At 41.4% G+C, this 17,700-nt stretch overlaps 1 protein-coding gene across 1 annotated transcript in view; it reads left to right on the top strand.

The window, feature by feature from the left end:
• Positions 1–320: 320 nt before the first annotated feature.
• PLXNC1 (plexin C1) overlaps positions 321–17,700 on the top strand; it is a 64,628-nt gene continuing 47,248 nt past the window's right edge. Inside the window, exons 1-6 of the mRNA XM_060777319.2 lie at positions 321–1,441; positions 6,756–6,884; positions 9,692–9,826; positions 12,008–12,108; positions 13,714–13,828; positions 16,422–16,578. Of these exons, the coding sequence (XP_060633302.2) occupies positions 449–1,441; positions 6,756–6,884; positions 9,692–9,826; positions 12,008–12,108; positions 13,714–13,828; positions 16,422–16,578 (1,630 nt within the window). The 5' untranslated portion in view covers positions 321–448. The remainder of the gene's footprint in view (positions 1,442–6,755; positions 6,885–9,691; positions 9,827–12,007; positions 12,109–13,713; positions 13,829–16,421; positions 16,579–17,700) is intronic.

The following is a 17,700-nucleotide window of genomic DNA, read 5'->3' on the forward strand; positions in this document are numbered from 1 at the left end:
CTCTATGGACTGGTTGGATCTTCTCCCGGTCCAAGGCCCTCTCAGAATTTTCCTCCAACTATGAAAACTACTATTCAAAATATCCGGGCGGTCCAAGCTTCCCCATGCCTGCTACAGATGTGCCCAAACAACTGAATTTATGTTATCAGTTTTACCCTTATCTCTTTATGCAGTGCTTTTGGCAGGAAATAAATGAAAGCAGGGGAAGGTGTTCTTGAGCCCCCTCGCTCGCTTTCTCACCCCTAGAGGCCAGTCTCCCAGAGGACGGAGCCACTCCTCTGGAAGGTGGGGAAAGGCGTGGACAGAGAAGAGCCTCGGGGGAAAGCCTTGAAGCGGGCTCCTCACCGAGAAAAGGAACTTCTGCTCCTCCGCGGAGGAGGAAACCAGAGGGAGAGAGAGAGAGAGAGAGAAAGGGAGGAGGGAGGCAAGGAGGAGGTGCCCGCCTTCAATGCTGGCGGCACACTTGCCGGTGGCGCCGCTCGAAGGCAAGCCCAAGGCCATGGCCGGAGGGGCAGCGTGGGCGGCGGCGTGGCTGCTCTCCTCTCTGTCCTGGACTCTGGCCGGGAGCCCTCCTCCTCCCCCTCCTCCCGTCCTGTCCTTCGATTCCAGCATCGACAACCTGGCCGTGGCCGAGGGGAAGCTGCTGGTGGCCAGCGGGCGGTGCTGGTACGAGGTGGAGCCCTCGCTGTCCTCCAAGTCGGTGGGCCGGTGCCAGGAGGCCAAGGACGCCACCAACATCTTGCTCCTGCCCTTCGGCAACGAGAGCCGCCTGCTGCTGACCTGCTGGACGCGGCCGGGCTGCCTCTGCCTCCGGGAGGACCGCGCCAGGGGCCCCAACGCCACCCGGACCTTCGGGAATCAGCTGGTGAGCTCCTTGCCGGGCGTCTCTTCCGCGGGGTTGATGTACTTGAGCGCCGGGCAGTGGTTCCTCTTGGCGGCCACCAGCCACAAGCGCCCCAACGCCTCGGTCTCTGCCTGCGGGGCCGAGAGCAGCATCCTGGAGGAGGGCACCGCCACCGTGGCCGTCTTCGTCACGAGCGGGGGGAAGGGCGTGGAGCCGAACCAGTATCTGAAGCTCGCCGGCGAGCAGTACCTCAACTTCTCGGCCGTCCTGGACTGGAAGGGGCACTTCTTCTTCCCCTACTTCCACCGCAACCTCAGCGTGGAGCCCAAGATGCTGGTGGTCAAGTTGAACCCAGGCGAACTCTTCGTCCTGAAAGGGCAAGTCATCCTGCGGTGCGGGTCACGGGCGCGCATCCTCTCCTCCTCCTTCCTGGAGCCCAAAGGCCTCTGGGTCGGGCTCTTCGCGGCGGCCGAAGAAGGGGCGCCCGGGGCCACGGCCGTCTGCCTCTTCCCGCTGGAGCGCATCCTGGGCCAGGTGCAGAAGTGCAGCCAAGACACGGCGGCCGAGATCCGTTTGGACTCCCCCGGGAGCACCTGCGTGAGTAGCGGGGAGAAGGGCCGGGAGGGCTGGGCTGCAGCAGCCACCCCGTGTGGCACAACAGGCATGGGCAAACCCTCCAGCCCTCCCACCTGGAAGATTGTGTCCAATTCTGGGCAATACAAGTGAAGAGAGAGATTGACAAGCTGGAATGTGTCCAGAGGAGGGCGACTCACATGATCAAGGGTTTGGAGAACAAGCCCTATGAAGAGCGGATTCAAGAGCTGGGCATGTTTAGCCTGAAAGAGGAGAAGGCTGAGAGGAAACATGACATAAATATATGAGAGGAAATCATAGGGAGGAGGGAGCAAGCTTGTTTTCTGCTGCCCTGAAGATTAGGATGCAAAAAATGGCTTCAAACTACAAGAAAGGAGATTCCATCTGAACATTAGGAAGAACTTCCTGACTGTGAGAGCCGTTCAACAGTGGAACTCTCTGCCCCAGAGTGTGGTTAAGGCTCCTTCTTTGGAAGCTTTTAAACAGAGGCTGGATGGCCATCTGTCTGGGGTGCTCTGAATGCAATTTCCCTGCTTCTTGGCAGCAGGTTGGACTGGATGGCCCATGAGGTCTCTTCCAATTCTATGATTCTAATTCCTAACAGCCTCAGGCTCCTTCCTTTTCCTGCAGGAAAAGGTTTTCCACCAGGAAAAGGAAAGGACCTGAGGCTGTTAGGAATTGCGGGAGTTGAAGTCCAAACACGCGGAGCGAGGGCTGAAGTTTGCCCATGCCTAGTGGAGTAGTTTAAGCATTTGACTATGATTCCTGCCTTTCCTCACAGCATCAGTGACCTGTTTCGATATCAGTTTTTAAGTTCATGGTGGGGATTTAGGAAACCAGTAGGAAATTCCAAAAATGGGAGACAACTTTCCAGTCCATCTGATGTTTTTCTGCAAAAGAGGAACAGAAGATGGGGAAGTTTCTGTTACAGCTTCATTTGTGCACTAGCTTGGGAACCTGGCGGTGCTCATATTATTTGAAAAAGGCATTTTTGTTTTTGGATGTTAGATAGTATCAGTTTGATCATATGTTACTCTATTTCTTAGGGGGGGGGGGGAATAAGTCTTTGCTTTTGTTTTTTATGAATGTTCCCATAAGAAAATGCATAAGGATGTGAGTGAACTACAATTCCCAAAAATCTGGGGCCAGTTCTTCCCAAACTCCACTAGTATTCACAGTTGGCCATCTTGGGCCAAGTTTGGTTCAGATCAGACATCAGCTGGGTTCAGCCTTCTCAGGAGATGGGTGAACTATAACTCCCCACTGCCCATGCCAATCACCCCCAAACCCCGCCTGTATGCACAGTAGGTCGTGTTGGGTCTGTGTGCCAAATTTGGTCCAGATCCGACGTCGGCTGGGTTCAGTATTCTCAGGATGTGGGTGAACTGTAACTCCCCGGTGCCAATGTCAATCACCCTCAAACCCCACCTGTATGCACAGTTGGCCGTGTTGGGTCTGTGTGCCAAATGTGGTGGGTTCAGTGTTCTCTGCAAAATCTTCTGCACTTTAAAAAGAGAAAAAAGTAGGCCAGATCAGGATCTTCTGTGGGGTGAATCTAGCAAACAGGGCAGAAGTTTTCTATCAGTTTTGTACATATGTTTTATAGGTTATGAACACTAAACATGTGACAGTCTCTGTCTGTTAGCTTCCTCCTGTATTCTGCCTAACATCTTCAAGTATTCCATCTTAACATTATGATACTGAGCATCAGAGTTTACTTAGGTCAGTCTCTCTATATATGTGCAAAGAAACAGTGGGTTCCTAATGCATATAGTGGTACATTTGTTGTGTATACACAACATAACAAAGTTGAAAACAGATTAGAGTACTATCCCATGCACATCTGGCCTGAACTTTCATACTAAATTCAGTTGGGCTTTGTTTGGGCACATCTGTAGCAGGCATGGTGAAACTTAGGCTGCCCTGATATTTTGAATAGTAGTTCTCATAATTTCTTGCCAACTACAGAGTTCCTCATTCCCAATATCTAAAATTGCACTGCACATCTAGCAACCCACTTCTGTATTTGTAACACTCACGTAATCATTATTTGTTTTGTGTCAAAAGCATTGCATAAAATAGTTTATCCACAACTGATAAAATAAAGGGATCACAAGGTGCTAGATAGTTTTAGACCAAAAACAGGCAACAGCGATTGCATTCTGTAGCTTTAAACAATTCTTCCTCTGTGCATGATGCAGGGCATTGTGGACAAGCATACAGATGCTGAGTTGTTTGTTCTACTCCAGTCACACAAAGTGGAGGATTCTGCTAGGTAGTACCATTTTGCCAGGTTGTCCTTTGATCTGCCAACTCCGCCCCTAAGTCTGTTCAGTGACTTCCAAGTTGCTCATTCTTGGTTTGCCCCTGGAGGAAGACCCTCATGGGAGGGGGGATCCAGTTGGAATTGCCTGATTTTGCTGCCCACAGGGATATTTTTGCTGTTGCTGGAGGAACATTTAGAGGAGTGGTGGTTCTCATGAAACTTTTCCTTGATTTAAGTCTACTGGGAGGAGACTGAGAGCCATATAATGGGTGGCTTTCACAATGTTCAACCTTATTTCTCATGTAATCATGATGCATTGTGAAAACAGTCTGGTCTGCTTTATCTTTGCAATGTGGTGTTGGCCCCCAAATTCCAAGAATAATCTCATAATGCTTTAGTTGGGCACCTTGGCCAAATGTTATTTTTATTCCACCATCCCCTCAAGAAGTTCAGGCATGTTATCTACTTCACGTTCTTCACATCATACAAGCAGTTGCAAGGTAAATCAGGCTAAGTCAGAGCAATTGGCTTTGTGGGGATTTAAAACTATGTTTCCTCAGTCAAAGTCTAACATTGCCCATGTCATCATCTTGATCTGCATCCAGTTTTTCTTAGCGTACATAAGCAATCTGATTTTAGCACTCTTGCAAATATATAGAGCAGGAGTATCAAACTCATTTTTTAAGGGCCACATAAACCTTCAACGGGCCATTGAATCCATGGATGGTGAATCCGTAGATACAGAGAGCCAACTATATATTTTTAACATAATGGTCAGTACTCTTTAGTTTTTACCCAGTTTGGGTCTCCAGATGTTATTGAATGACAACTCGCATCACTTTTGATTGTCCATCATGCAGACTAAAGATAATGGGAATTGCAACCCAACAACATTAGTGGCTCTGGGGTGGGGAAATTTTAAAGTCAGACATATCTACAAGCCTTGTATCTAAATTCAAACCCCATTCTCCTGACTAAACAGAACAAACTGCAGCCTTCCAACTAATGTATCACAGCTCCCACCAGCTCTAGTCATGAAATCTAATGATGAGAAATAAAGGTGTAGTAGACAAGCATCTGGAGATCCACATAAAATGATATGGTGGGCCAGATTTCTGTTTGGCACATGTGGTATCTGAAATGTACTTAGATACTTGGCTTTTACATTCTTAAAAAGTTGACAGATATCATTCTGCTGTAAAACAATCAACAATAAGCACTATTTAAGTACTTGGTCAGCTTCTAATTGCAATCAGTAGGCCTTAAATGCTGACTGTTGGCTGACTCAGAAACAGGGTTACTAAGATATTATAGCTAGCTTGTTGGAGTTTTGTGAAAGAAGACCTTGTGACATTACTCAACATGAGAAGTAAGAACTTTGGTTTGCAGTGGCAAAACACAGTTATGCAACAATTGTACAAAGAAGGCTTTTCAAGTTAAAATTATATGCTAAAGTTTGTGTTATGTGATGAAACGGGGGGGGGGGGGGGATGCCAGTTGTGCATTAAGATGCATCCTTTATTAAGTATTAAAGCACAAATGGCTGCAAGTACTCTTGAGTCAAAGAACAATTTGCTGCTGTAATGTCTTGTTGCCTTAAAAGCCTTGCGGGGCAGAATTGTACTCTGCTAGAATTGTATCAAGTCACACCAACAAATAGATCAAGCATGGTAAATAATTTCCCCTAAAGCAATCCTGTTAGCATTTTTGGAAAATGGAAATCTCCATAACCTTTTGGAGATTTCATGGTCTTTGGAAAGGCATGACCTTGTTAGAAGTCACAACCTTTTGAAAAATGATGCCATAACTTCTTGGTAAAAGCATGACCTGTTTGAGCCATAACCTTTTGGGAAAATGGGGTCCATGCAAGGCAATCAGGTTTATCAGCTATTAGAATGATAAACTTAGACATTTCTTTGTTCTTTTAGGGACAAAGATATGCCAATGCACAAAACACACATATATAGCAGAGTTTCAGAAGTGTTATTTCAGTTGCCCAAAAATCATCTACTCTCCTCTAAAACATCTTGGTTTAAATCATGCTCTCAAGAGACAAAAATACGCATACTTCTTTAAAAGTAACATAGTCGGTTTATTCACAGACTTCAATGTCAATGCCCACCAAACGCTTCCAGTATTTTCTGTTGGTCATGGGAGTTCTGTGTGCCAAGTTTGGTTCAATTCAATTGTTGGTGGAGTTCAGAATGCTCTTTGATTGCAGGAGAACTATGAATTCCAGCAATACAACTCTCAAATGACAAAATCAATCCCCTCACAGCCCCAACCTCACCAGTATTCAAATTTGAGAGTATTGGGTATTTTTGCCAAATTTGGCCCAGTGAATGAAAATACATCCTGCATATCAGATATTTACATTATGATGTATAACACTAGCAAAATTACAATTATGAAGTAGCAACAAAAATAATGTTATGGTTGGGGGTCACCACAACATGAAGAACTGTATTAAGAGGTCGCGGCATTAGGAAGATTGTGAACCACTGAGTTAGATTGATTAATGTAATAACTAGAATCATACAGTTGGAAGAGTCCACAAAGACCTTGCCATGCAGGAATACACAATCAAAGCACTCCCAACAGATGGCCAACCAGTGGCTGCTTAAAAACCTCAAGAGAAAAAAACTCCACCACAACCCACCAAAGCAGCATATATCACTGCTCTTACAATCAGAAAGTTCTTCCTAATGTTTAGGTGGAATTAATCAGCCCAGTAGGCCTGTTAAATAAAATTTTGGAATAATGTGTCAAAGCGTCCTGGAAATAGAAACATCTAAATTTGGTAATCTGATTAATTGATTTTGCATTCTTTCAAAGTCTTGATGTGACAGCTAATTTAACTGATTTTAAAATATTTATTATTATTATTTAATTTTTGTACCTTGTTTTAATTCATGTGTGAGCCATCTTGGGTTCTTTTTAGGAGAAAATAATCCAAAAAAGCTTGATGCCTGTTTGCAAATAATATCTTGCAGATTTCATTTAAAGATGTATATTCATAATTTTGGTTTGTTTCTGTATTTGACTTTTCAGAAGACCCCTGCTTGGCCATTAAATAACTTAACTTCCCTGGAGCACTCCAGCTTGGTATCAGTTTATGCTACTATAGTTTTGAACAAAACAGTTTTGTTTTTGGGGACGGCAAACGGACAATTACTGAAGGTAGGTTTCTTCCATGAACCATTATGTTTTCATCAGTTCATAGATTCAAGTAAAACTGAATAATATGCATTGTTTTTGTATTGAAATGCTTTTAATGTATTTAAATTATTTTAATGTAAACTGCTTTGAGTTTCCTTCGAGCAGAGTATAAACAAAGATAATAAATATAATAATTTTTATTCATGTGAGAAACCGCATCATTAATATTGAACAGGCCAGGTCTTTTAAAAACTCTCAGATTCCATATGTGTTTTTTCCCATTTATTTATATGGTGAGAGCCAATTGTGATATACACCTGTGTGTATAGAGAAGTGATTTCCAAACTCAAATCCTCCAGGTGTTTTGGATTTAAGCTCCTAGAAACTGTTTTGTCCAATGATCAGGGATTCTGGGAACTAAAATCCTAAGACACCTGAAAGCAGAGTTTGGGAAACACTGGTTTAGATTTTATCCATTCACTGAAATTTATGGGGAAAGCCCTTGAACTCAATGTATGTATTTTCCAAAAGAAAAAAAATGATATGTTTTCATCTGAGTAGTATTATTTGTAGTACAGACTATATAGGATAATACATCCCTTCCTCCAGCAGAAGAGAGAATCAAAGACATAGCTTTGTATCACTATGGAAAAGGGATTTTGTAGCACCTTTGATATTAACCAAGAGAAATAAATTTTCAGCATAAGCTTTCATAAACTAGATCAGGCATGTAGCCAGGGGGGGAGCTTGGGGGGCTTCAGCCCCCCCCCCGAAATTCTCATGGTGGTTCGCGAAAAGGCCTTACTGGTGCATTATTTAATCTGTTACGTTTATTCATATCATGATCTGATCACCATACTCAATATATCCCATATGCATGGGGGTACTGGGGTAATGATACAAAAGGTATGCTAGGGTAGACCCTCTTTCACTCAGACTCAGCACCCCCCGAAACTCAGCCCCCCCCAACCCCCCCCCCCCCCCTGAAAAAAAATTAGCCCCTCCCGAAACAAAATCCTGGCTACGGGCCTGAACTAGATCATCTTCATCAAATGCATCTGGGACTGCAAATCTAGGAGAATGAAAGAATGAAATACAGCCTTCGGTTACTGAGCTAAAATGCCAAGCATTTTATAGTGTCTGTATGTTTTTGATAGCATAAAACATTTTACAAACCCACTATCATTTAATCTCTTTTTATTACTCGTATACATCTGATGGTGCAGTGGGTTAAACCACTGAGCTGCTGAACTTGCTGACCGAAAGATTGGCTGTTTGAATCCGGGGAGCAGGGTGGGCCCCCGCTGTCAGGCCCAGCTTCTGTCAGCTTAGCAGTTTGAAAACATGCAAATGTGAGTAGATCAATAGGAACCGCATATGCGGGAAGGTAACAACGCTCTATGCAGTAGTTCTGGCCACATGACCTTGGAGGTGTCAATAGACAACATCGGCTCTTCAGCTTAGAAATGGAGATGAGCACCACCCCCCAGAGTTGGACATGACTAGACTTAATGTCAAGGGGAAACCTTTTACCTACATCTGATGAAGTAGACCCCAAACAATGAATGCTAATGCTGCAGATTTCTTTCTTTCAGTCAGTCTCAAAAGTTTGACAAGATCACTTGGCAAAAGAGAGAGAGATGAAAATGTGAACATCTCAGTAACTAATTTTAATAGTTCTGCATTACCTATCAGCATAACAAACCATGATAAGAGTAATGATTATCCTGGTAATTTCATATATGTGCTTCAAATTACTTGTCAACATATAGCCACCTCATACATGTCGTAGACTTTTCTTAGGTGTGGATTTATTGTTTACATGTTGGGTGGGTGGGATGATTGGGTGGATGGGATTATTGTTTTTCTGTATTATGTAGTTGTCTTCTTTTTAGATGCCGCTTTGAGTTCCATACATGGGAGAAAAGCAGGAGTAAAGTAAATAAATAATAATTATAATAACTCTCAGCTTCAGAATATTTTGCTAGTTCCTTTCTCTGAAGTTTAGCCTAGAGTACTTGTTATTCACTGGCAGTCTTCCATCCAAGTACTCACCATAGGTCAAGGTAAGGGTTTTCCCTTGACATTAAGTCTGGTCGTGTCCAACTCTGGGGGTTGGTGCTCATCTCCAATTCTAAGCCGAAGAACTGGCATTGTCTGTAGACACCTCCAATGTCATGTGCCTAGTATGACTGCATGGGGCGCCTTTACCTTCCCGCTGGAGTGGTACCTATTAATCTACTCACAATTGCATGTTTTCTAACTGCTAGGTTGGCAGATGCTGGGCCTAACAGCGGGAGTTCATCCCACTCCCCGGATTTGAATCACTGACCTTTTGGTCAGCAAGATCAGCAGCTCAGCAGTTTAACTTGCTGTGCCACCTGAGGCTCCAGTACTCACCATGGCTGACCCTTATTCCAAGATCATATGGGATCTAGTGATTTTGAGGAATGTGGGCCCATATGTATATGTGTGTATAGATTAAAACTATTGATATTTTAGCTCAGTTATCAAAGGCTGCGGAAAGTTCACACACAGTTTTCTTTTCACTTTCTTCCACTGCCCTAGTTTCACAGTCCTCAAAGTGTTCTAACTTGGACTAAACAACCCAAGTTCCATACATGCAGATCAAGAAGCATAGCAGACTCATTGAGACTTTTGCTCACTCTTTCTGTCTTTAAAAACAAAACAGCAGCTCTTTAAGGACAGAAGAAAGATTGAATAATGGTGGATCCATATATATCTCAGTGGGGAAGGGAGATTAGCTACTGTTTCCTTTACTATTTGCAAGTCCATGATGGTTATTTTTAAATTTGCTACACTTCTAGGTTATTCTTGATGACAACATGAACCCAAATTGCCCAGAGATTTTATACGAAATTAAAGAAGAATCAGCAGTTTTTCATAAACTTGAACTTGATCCTGTGAATGAGGATTACATCTATCTGCCATCTAATAATGAGGTTTGTTGACCACTGTTTTACTCTTTCAGGGAATCAAATGCCTGCCTGACATGTTGTGAGAAGCTAAAATTATCTCTGAATGATGATTTATAAATTTATAAATTATGGGCCACATTTGTTAACATTCCATGGCCCTGAATCTTCAAGATCTAAGCATGGCTTTTGATGGTATGGTGACTTGGGACTATATCACATGAACTACTAAAGTGTAATTGCAACAGGATAAATATACCTGTCGATTGAGGCATACTACATAATATTGTGGGTGTCTCATAGTTTCATTGTACTTGATTCATGATTGGATTATCTCTTTTTATTGATGGAAAAATCCAGTGACTGAAACCAGTGTTACTGTTGCTCAAGTGTCCTTTCCTGTGAAATAATATTCTGCTACAGTCTCAGTATTGCAATGCAGAGGAAGATCTCATGAGAACACCGAAACTGCACAGTTGCGGCCAAGTTGTGGGGAGGGGGGGATAATAAAGAAAAATAAGGAAAAAAATATAGCGTACATGCACTGGGCGGGGCAAACACACAGAGAAAGTGAGGTTATGCAGAATATAACTAGTAGGAATTAGTATCCAACAAAGTGCAGTTGCACCGAAGTATGAAAGAGTTTTTTGAAATAATGGTATTTTTCAGTTTTTTTAAACAACATTATTGTGAAAGTGCAACAAGTTGGTGTGGTAAAATCTTTGGAGACCTTTCCTTCATAGCATTCAGTCAAAGTGAACTAGCGCAATTAACAACAACACATATCAGCAAGCAATGCAGGTCAACAGGTGGGAGGCACCAAGAAGCAGAAATTGATAAACAAACCATGGGCTTTCTGCTTGTTGTTTCCTCATTGTGATGCCTAGAACTTGCACTGCTTTTTGGCTCTTCTATAAGGCCAAGATCATAAGCTAAGGAGAAACCATGGCATATGATTTGATGTCATGCAAGACATGTGTTTGGTTGTAGTGTTCAGGCAGCAGGCATAAGCCAATTTATCTCATTCATAATAGCTAGAATGGTTATTTTTCTGCCATCTTGTAGTTTCCAGTAAGAGTGATACTTTCATAGCTGGGCATTACAACTTCATCTGCCCAAATTCTGATTAACTGAAATCCAGCAGATGTTCTTCAAACTTGACTATTACTCTGTAAAATAGAGTCTTGACTATCAAGAGGGTGATTTCTGGAAAATAGAAAACCTAGACACTGCAAGTGATTTAACTCGATCTCTGTAATTTAAGAGATTAGCTACCACTCTGTTTACCATAGTATAATTGAATTGCATTGTCTTGCCTGTGAAATTGGACTCTAAGGCCAAGTTGATGTAAACAAGAGAAAAGGCTGGATTCATAGCAGTATTCCCATAGGAGGATACAGCTCTTGGTTATTGAAAATCAAAGGGCTGCAGGATAGATGTATGGATGCAATTGTCCAGATGTTATTGCAATGCTATTTCCAGTATTGGCTATGCTGTCTAGAACATTTGCAGTTTTATCAATCTCTGTGTATTTGTCCATTTCCTTCCCCCCAAACCTACAGAGAATTGTTAGAACTTTCTACATTTCTCAACATCTATCACATCAGATCTGCTATGGTATTGTCATTTATATAATGTGGTGTCAAAGACTTTAGGAAAATTTATGGGATTAATAGAGTGCAGATGCCCTTGCTGGTCAGATATCATCGTGAAGGACCACAACTAAAATCCTTCCAGGCCAAAAGCCAAAGCAGTGGGTAGACAGAAAGACTCTCAATTTAAAATATAACATGAATTGAAGACAACCACTTGGCTTGGCAACCTTTCTTAGAAATGGAGTGTAGATGGCTTGAAGGCTACATCCATTTTAGTTTTCAATCTATTTATTACCCTGCTGTCTCGTGACAGTAGCACAACATAAACACAGTCAAAAATAAGTTGCTCTTTGCTTTCAGCACTCATGGGATGTGCATTAACTAATGATCATCTGTATGTTTCTTGATTTAGCACACAAATCTAATTTAATTGGGGAAAAATAATTCCCAATTATGGTGCACCCAGGATTCCAGATTGCACTACTTACACACTTGCATGAAAGCACATTTGAATGTATCCTTTTTCATAAATGTTTTTGTTGGTTTTTTGAAGGGGTTATTAATTTGGAAAGGTTGATTAATTTTTTCCAAAAATCTACCGTTTGTGTTTTAGATAAGAAGAATTAAAGTTGCAAATTGCAGCAAATATATTTCGTGTCAAGAATGTTTATCTGCATTGGACCCACACTGTGGATGGTGCTATTTAAACAGCAGGTATTTCTTTCTGCTTGCTGGGATCATAGAAATAAATGTTTCATTATCATTAATCTTTCATTCCTAATAGCTTAAGACTGTATTCAGGGGTTTTATAAAGAAACATTGGATCGATTTGAGATCATGTTTCATAATATTTCTCCCTAAGGTGCTACTCGCTAAGAAGGCTAATGTAATATCTAAAGGCAACACAAGATTTGCCCAGGTAGCTATGCATGTCAGTATTTTTTTACTGGGCTAACAAGTAGAATGTTGTTATTGTTGTTGTTTGCCTTTAACTTGGTTCTGACTTATGAAGATCCTAAAATGAACCAATCACAGAAAGGTTTGCCTTTGTCTTCCCCAAAAACTGAGGGTGTGACTGAGTGCGGTTTCCATGGCTCAGCGAGGATTCAATTCCTGTTCTCCCCCTAGTCCTAGGGTTCATCAAATTGATTCAGTTTGATGCCATGGCTCTATTCTGTGATATATGGGAATTCTAGTTTTGCTAGATCTTCTGCCTGCTCTCCATAAGAGTGCTAGTGCTTCACCAAACTATAAAACCCAGGATTCCATAGCGTTGAGCTACTGCAGTTAAAGTGGTCTCAAACTGCATTAATTTTTCAGTGTAGATGCACCCCTACCCTCAAAGTACATTCAAAGTACTATACCATACTGGTTATCTGGTAAATAAAAACCTGAAGTCCAACTCACAAATAATTCAAAATAGCATTAGATCATAAGACAGCTCTTAAGCCCTTGCATTCATTTCCTTGTGCAGCAAACTGGGCCATCGATCTCATTTTGGCACATCCTCTTTGCACCAGTGAAGAGGTTAGTTGGCCAATCTATCAGCTTTCTGTCATGTTATTTGATATTTATGGGATATTTGTGGTGAGGAAGCACTCTTCCTTGACACTTTTGCAGATCTTCTGTTTCTTGTGGTCTACGCAATGGGAAACATAAACCCTTCATCCTGTGCAATATGGAGGCCTTTCTTCTTTTACCTCTTCCTTCTTCTGGTCATAGAATCAAAGTATTTATTTAAATACTTGCATTAGTAATCCATTCAGTTTGAACAAATATTCCTGTCTGATCAGAATGGAATCTACAGTAAAAACCAATATTTGTCTAAAATAAAAATAATATGAAAATCCCTATTAGTTTCTTAAATCTCAATCTTTGAGAGACAAGGGTTTTCTCAAGCTAGTAGCAGGCACTAGATTGCATCTTACCTGCCCCTCTTTCTTATTCACCGCCAATTTGTTACTTTTGACACCTCCAATATGCTTCAATCCTATGTGTGCTCACTAAGCTTTTTAACTTTTATGTAATGGCAAGCCATAACTTTGAATTGGGAATTTGAATTGTACAAAAAAAATCTGAATTCATAGCTAGACAGGTTAGAGATGTTGAAACAAAACAATAGACCAATTGTTTGAATGACTTCTGCTCAGGCTTTAGATCTGTAGAATGCTGTCAGCTTATTGAAGGTTGAGCAGATAGTATGGAAATTAATAATTAGAGGAGATATACTTTATCAAGGGATTTGAAATTAGTGAAGTTTCCTATATGAAAACCTGAACATGCTATATCTCTGACACACATAATTTTGATTTTCTTCAGCTGTACTTTAAAAGGAGAATGTCAATTTTCAAATAAGCCCTTGAACTGGGCAAGCATTTCATATGGAACAGATAAATGCCTGAAAATCAACACATTTAATCTTGACCGAGGTGAGGTATGTTATACGTATTTTATTTGCATTTAATCACTTAGAGTATAAGGCCAATAAGAACAAGTGGGATTGGTTAAAATAGTAGTTAGGTTATCCATCCATGCACTATTTTGATAAATTAGTTAAATTAAATATACAGTTATTTTAGTATATCAATGAGGCCATTCATACTCCTCTGTTGGGACTTTGAAGGAAAACATTTCTTAGCAAAGTGGTGCTTTACAAATGTAAACAACAAAAAAGATAGTGGGGAAAATATGGTCTCCTATAATTACTTTCACTTCATCCTAAAGTACAGCTGGGCAGCATGTGGCTTGTGGTCTTTGAAATCCTTTTAGGCTATTTGTTTCCTGCTTCTACAGGTGTCATTGGTTCAAACATGAAATTTTACTGTCTGCCTACTTATTTTCTCTTCTCCTCAACCATAACCTGTCAAAACTGGTGAAATGCTTTCAGACATTGTGCTTGTGGTCCCCTCTCTTAAGCCTCCAACTTCAAACAGAACCACTGCATGAATTTCTTCACTATTCACTGCTATTCCAAATTTACTCCTGAACCCCAGAACATCTGCTCTTTCTCTTGTTGTTGTTTATTCGTTCAGTCGCTTCTGACTCTTTGTGACCTCCTGGACCAGCCCACTCCAGAGCTCCCTGTCAGCCGTCACCACCCCCAGCTCCTTCAGAAGAAGAAGAAGAACTTTATTTTTCTACCCCGCCTTCATCTCCCCAAAGGGACTCGGGGCGGCTTACATGGGGCCCAAGTCCAGGCAGAATACAATTAAAATAAAGCAATAACAATTAAAACAGCATAAAACAGCATAAAACAACATAACAAAAATAGCTAGCAACAACAATATCAGCTTTGAACTGGGATATCTGTCCACAGTGTCAAATATTCCAGTTCAAAGCAGATAATGTTGGATTTTATTCAGCTGTGTGGAAGGGTGTCAAGAGAGTGGTATCTCTAAATTTGGCCAGGAGAGTTATATATATAAATTTGTAGTGTCTTGTATTCACAGAATATATAAAAGGAGGGGAAGTTTAAACAACAACATGTCTGAAACATGAGGACATGAGTGTTCAAAGGCAGCCAGATGTGGCAGATGTAGAGAAAACCTGGGCTCATTTCGTGAGACAAAACAACCATCCTGAGTTTGAGAGTGAGACCTGATTATCTCTTTATGCTGGCTCTTTGTCAATTCTGGTTAGCAAAACTGAGAGTCATTTCTGGGGATGTATGCTTTGCCCTCTTTCTTCCTCTGAAGCAGTTCTGTTCCTTCCTTCCTGTTCTTGTGCTACATATCACTGGTGGTCGTATGGTTGATGTAAATAAGAATTGCTCATTAAAAACTGTAGTTCTTTTAAATGTCTTAAGTGACTTTTGCATTACTTCATTGTGCTTTTATCTTATGTGGTGGCACTGACTGAGGGCCTGTCAACTGGCAGAGAGGCAATGGATAGCGAATCTCTGCTTAGAATAAAAATTGGTGGCATATGGTGATGTGTTTTGGCTATTGGGCTCTTGAGAAAATAAATACTACTGCAGTCATGGTTTGGAATGACTTTGCAAGTAATTCCTGTTGGTCCTGGTTTCCATCAGTATATAAATTAGTATAGAAATGCTATACTTTGCACAGTATACTCTCAGTTAACCAGAACTCAAGTAACCAGAGCTCTCAAGCAACCAGCAAAAATTAGAAAAAAAAACTTTACATAAAAGTTAAAGTAAAATCAGTTTTTATAATAGAGTGAAACTGTGTTGCACCAAATTAAGTTTGTCTTAATTTATTGTTAATTACTGCATTTCAGTATCAAGCCAATACAGAATTTAAGGTATGGTATAGTAGGGGTTAAAACATAGTCAAAGCCATGGTATTCCCTGTAGTCACCTACGCATGTGAGAGCTGGATCATAGGGAAGGCTGAGTGAAGGAAGATAGATGCTTTTGAACTGTGGTGTTGGAGGAAAGTTCTGAGAGTGCCTTGGACAGCGAGAAGATCCAACCAGTACATACTTCAGAAAATAAAGCCCGACTGCTCATTGGAGGGAAGGATAGTAGAGGCAAAGATGAAGTACTTTGGCCACATCATGAGAAGAAAGGAAAGCTTCGGGAAGACAATGACGCTGGGGGAAATGGAAGGAAAAAGGAAGAGGGGTCGACCAAGGGCAGGATGGATGGATGGTATCCTTGAAGTGACTGGATTGACCTTGAAGGAGCTGGGGGTGGTGACGACCGACAGGGAGCTCAGATAACCCATGGGTGCTGGTTATCTGATAGTCTACTATAGTAGGGTTTTTATATGCAATGAGAGGGATTGGGCAGCTACTCAGAAAACTCTTAATAAAATAGTAAATAATTATTTTACACCATATTTTGTAATTTATTTTTTTTCAGTTAATCTTTCAATGACTGACTAACATTTGCCATTTATCTATCTATCTATCTATCTATCCCCTGCTTTATTTCCCCAAAGGGGACTCAAAGCAGCTTGACATAAAAACAATTAATTCATTTAATTCAAATTTTAGAACTTTTTCCAGGCTGTCTCCTTAGAGCTGAAGAAATATTATCATTCTCACTTTTTATGTTCATTTAGATTTCTGTGAGAGCCAGTGGAAGTTCTTTCAGTCTTTCTGAAGGTCGTTCCAATTGCAGAATGAAAAACGCAAGGACAGGCACAATTCTTTGTGAGAAGAAGAATCCAGGCATCAACTGTTCCTGTCAGCTAAAGAGTGCAGACCTAAGAGACAAAGGCATGTTGTCCTAACACGGTATCTGTGTCACCTGACATATTTCTCTGTCCTTTATATACAGACATTGAGAGCTGGAATAAGGGACTGTAGTGGAAAATGAGACAATTGAGAGAGATAATGATGAGATGAGACAATGTTTTTCCAGTCTTTTTCTTTTCTGCCTGTATTTCTAGTGAAGCAAAAAAAAAAGCACATATATTTTGTCATTTAGGATGGCCTGACCTTTAAAGATTCTTGCAGTTATTACTTCATTAAACAAATCCATGAATTAATTATTTCATGTATTGCACATTGCAATGTACTTAATTTTTTTAAAATAAAACTACATTTATTTTGAATTAATCTTCTTGTTACATCTCCTAACAAGAGCTAGTAAGGTAAGAGAGGAAACATGATGGCCATGTATAAATATGCGAGGGGAAGTGATACGGAGGAGGGAGCAAGCTTGTTTTCTGCTGCCCTGAAGACTAGGACGTGGAACAATGGCTTCAAACTACTGGAAAGGAGATACCACCTGAACATTAGGAAGAACTTCCTGACTGTGAGAATTGTTCAGCAGTGGAACTCTCTGCCCTGGAGTGTTGTAGAGGCTTTGAAGCAGAGGCTGGATGGCCATCTGTTGGGGTTGCTTTGAATGTGATTTTCCTGCTTCTTGGCATGGGGTAGGACTGGATGGCCCACGCTGTCTCTTCTAACTATGATTCTATGATTCTTTGGAATAGTGTGTGTGTGGGGGGGGGGGGGGGGCGGGACGGGACAACCTACGTCAACTCTTCCTTTTGGCCTAGAATTGCAATTACAATAGAGTCTCGCTTATCCAATCTTCACTCATCCAATGTTCAGTATTATCCAGGGCATTCTGCCTCCCGCCTGGATCCACAACTGTTTCTTTAGGCAGCAATGCACAGTGGGCCACTCCATGTGCCGGGCGCCTGCCAGGAGAGGCGAGATGCGGAGGGCACAGATTTTTCCTGTCAGGCACACTGTAATTTGATGTTTAATTGGCTTTCCCTTAATCCCTCCTTATTACCCAATATTTTTGCTTATCCAATTCTCTGCCGGCCCATTTGTGTTGGATAAGTAAAAAGACAAAGGAGAAGTTGAAGGACTCACTCACTAGAC

Source organism: Anolis sagrei, chromosome 5, assembly GCF_037176765.1.
Source record: "Anolis sagrei isolate rAnoSag1 chromosome 5, rAnoSag1.mat, whole genome shotgun sequence".
Lineage (NCBI taxonomy): Eukaryota > Metazoa > Chordata > Lepidosauria > Squamata > Dactyloidae > Anolis > Anolis sagrei.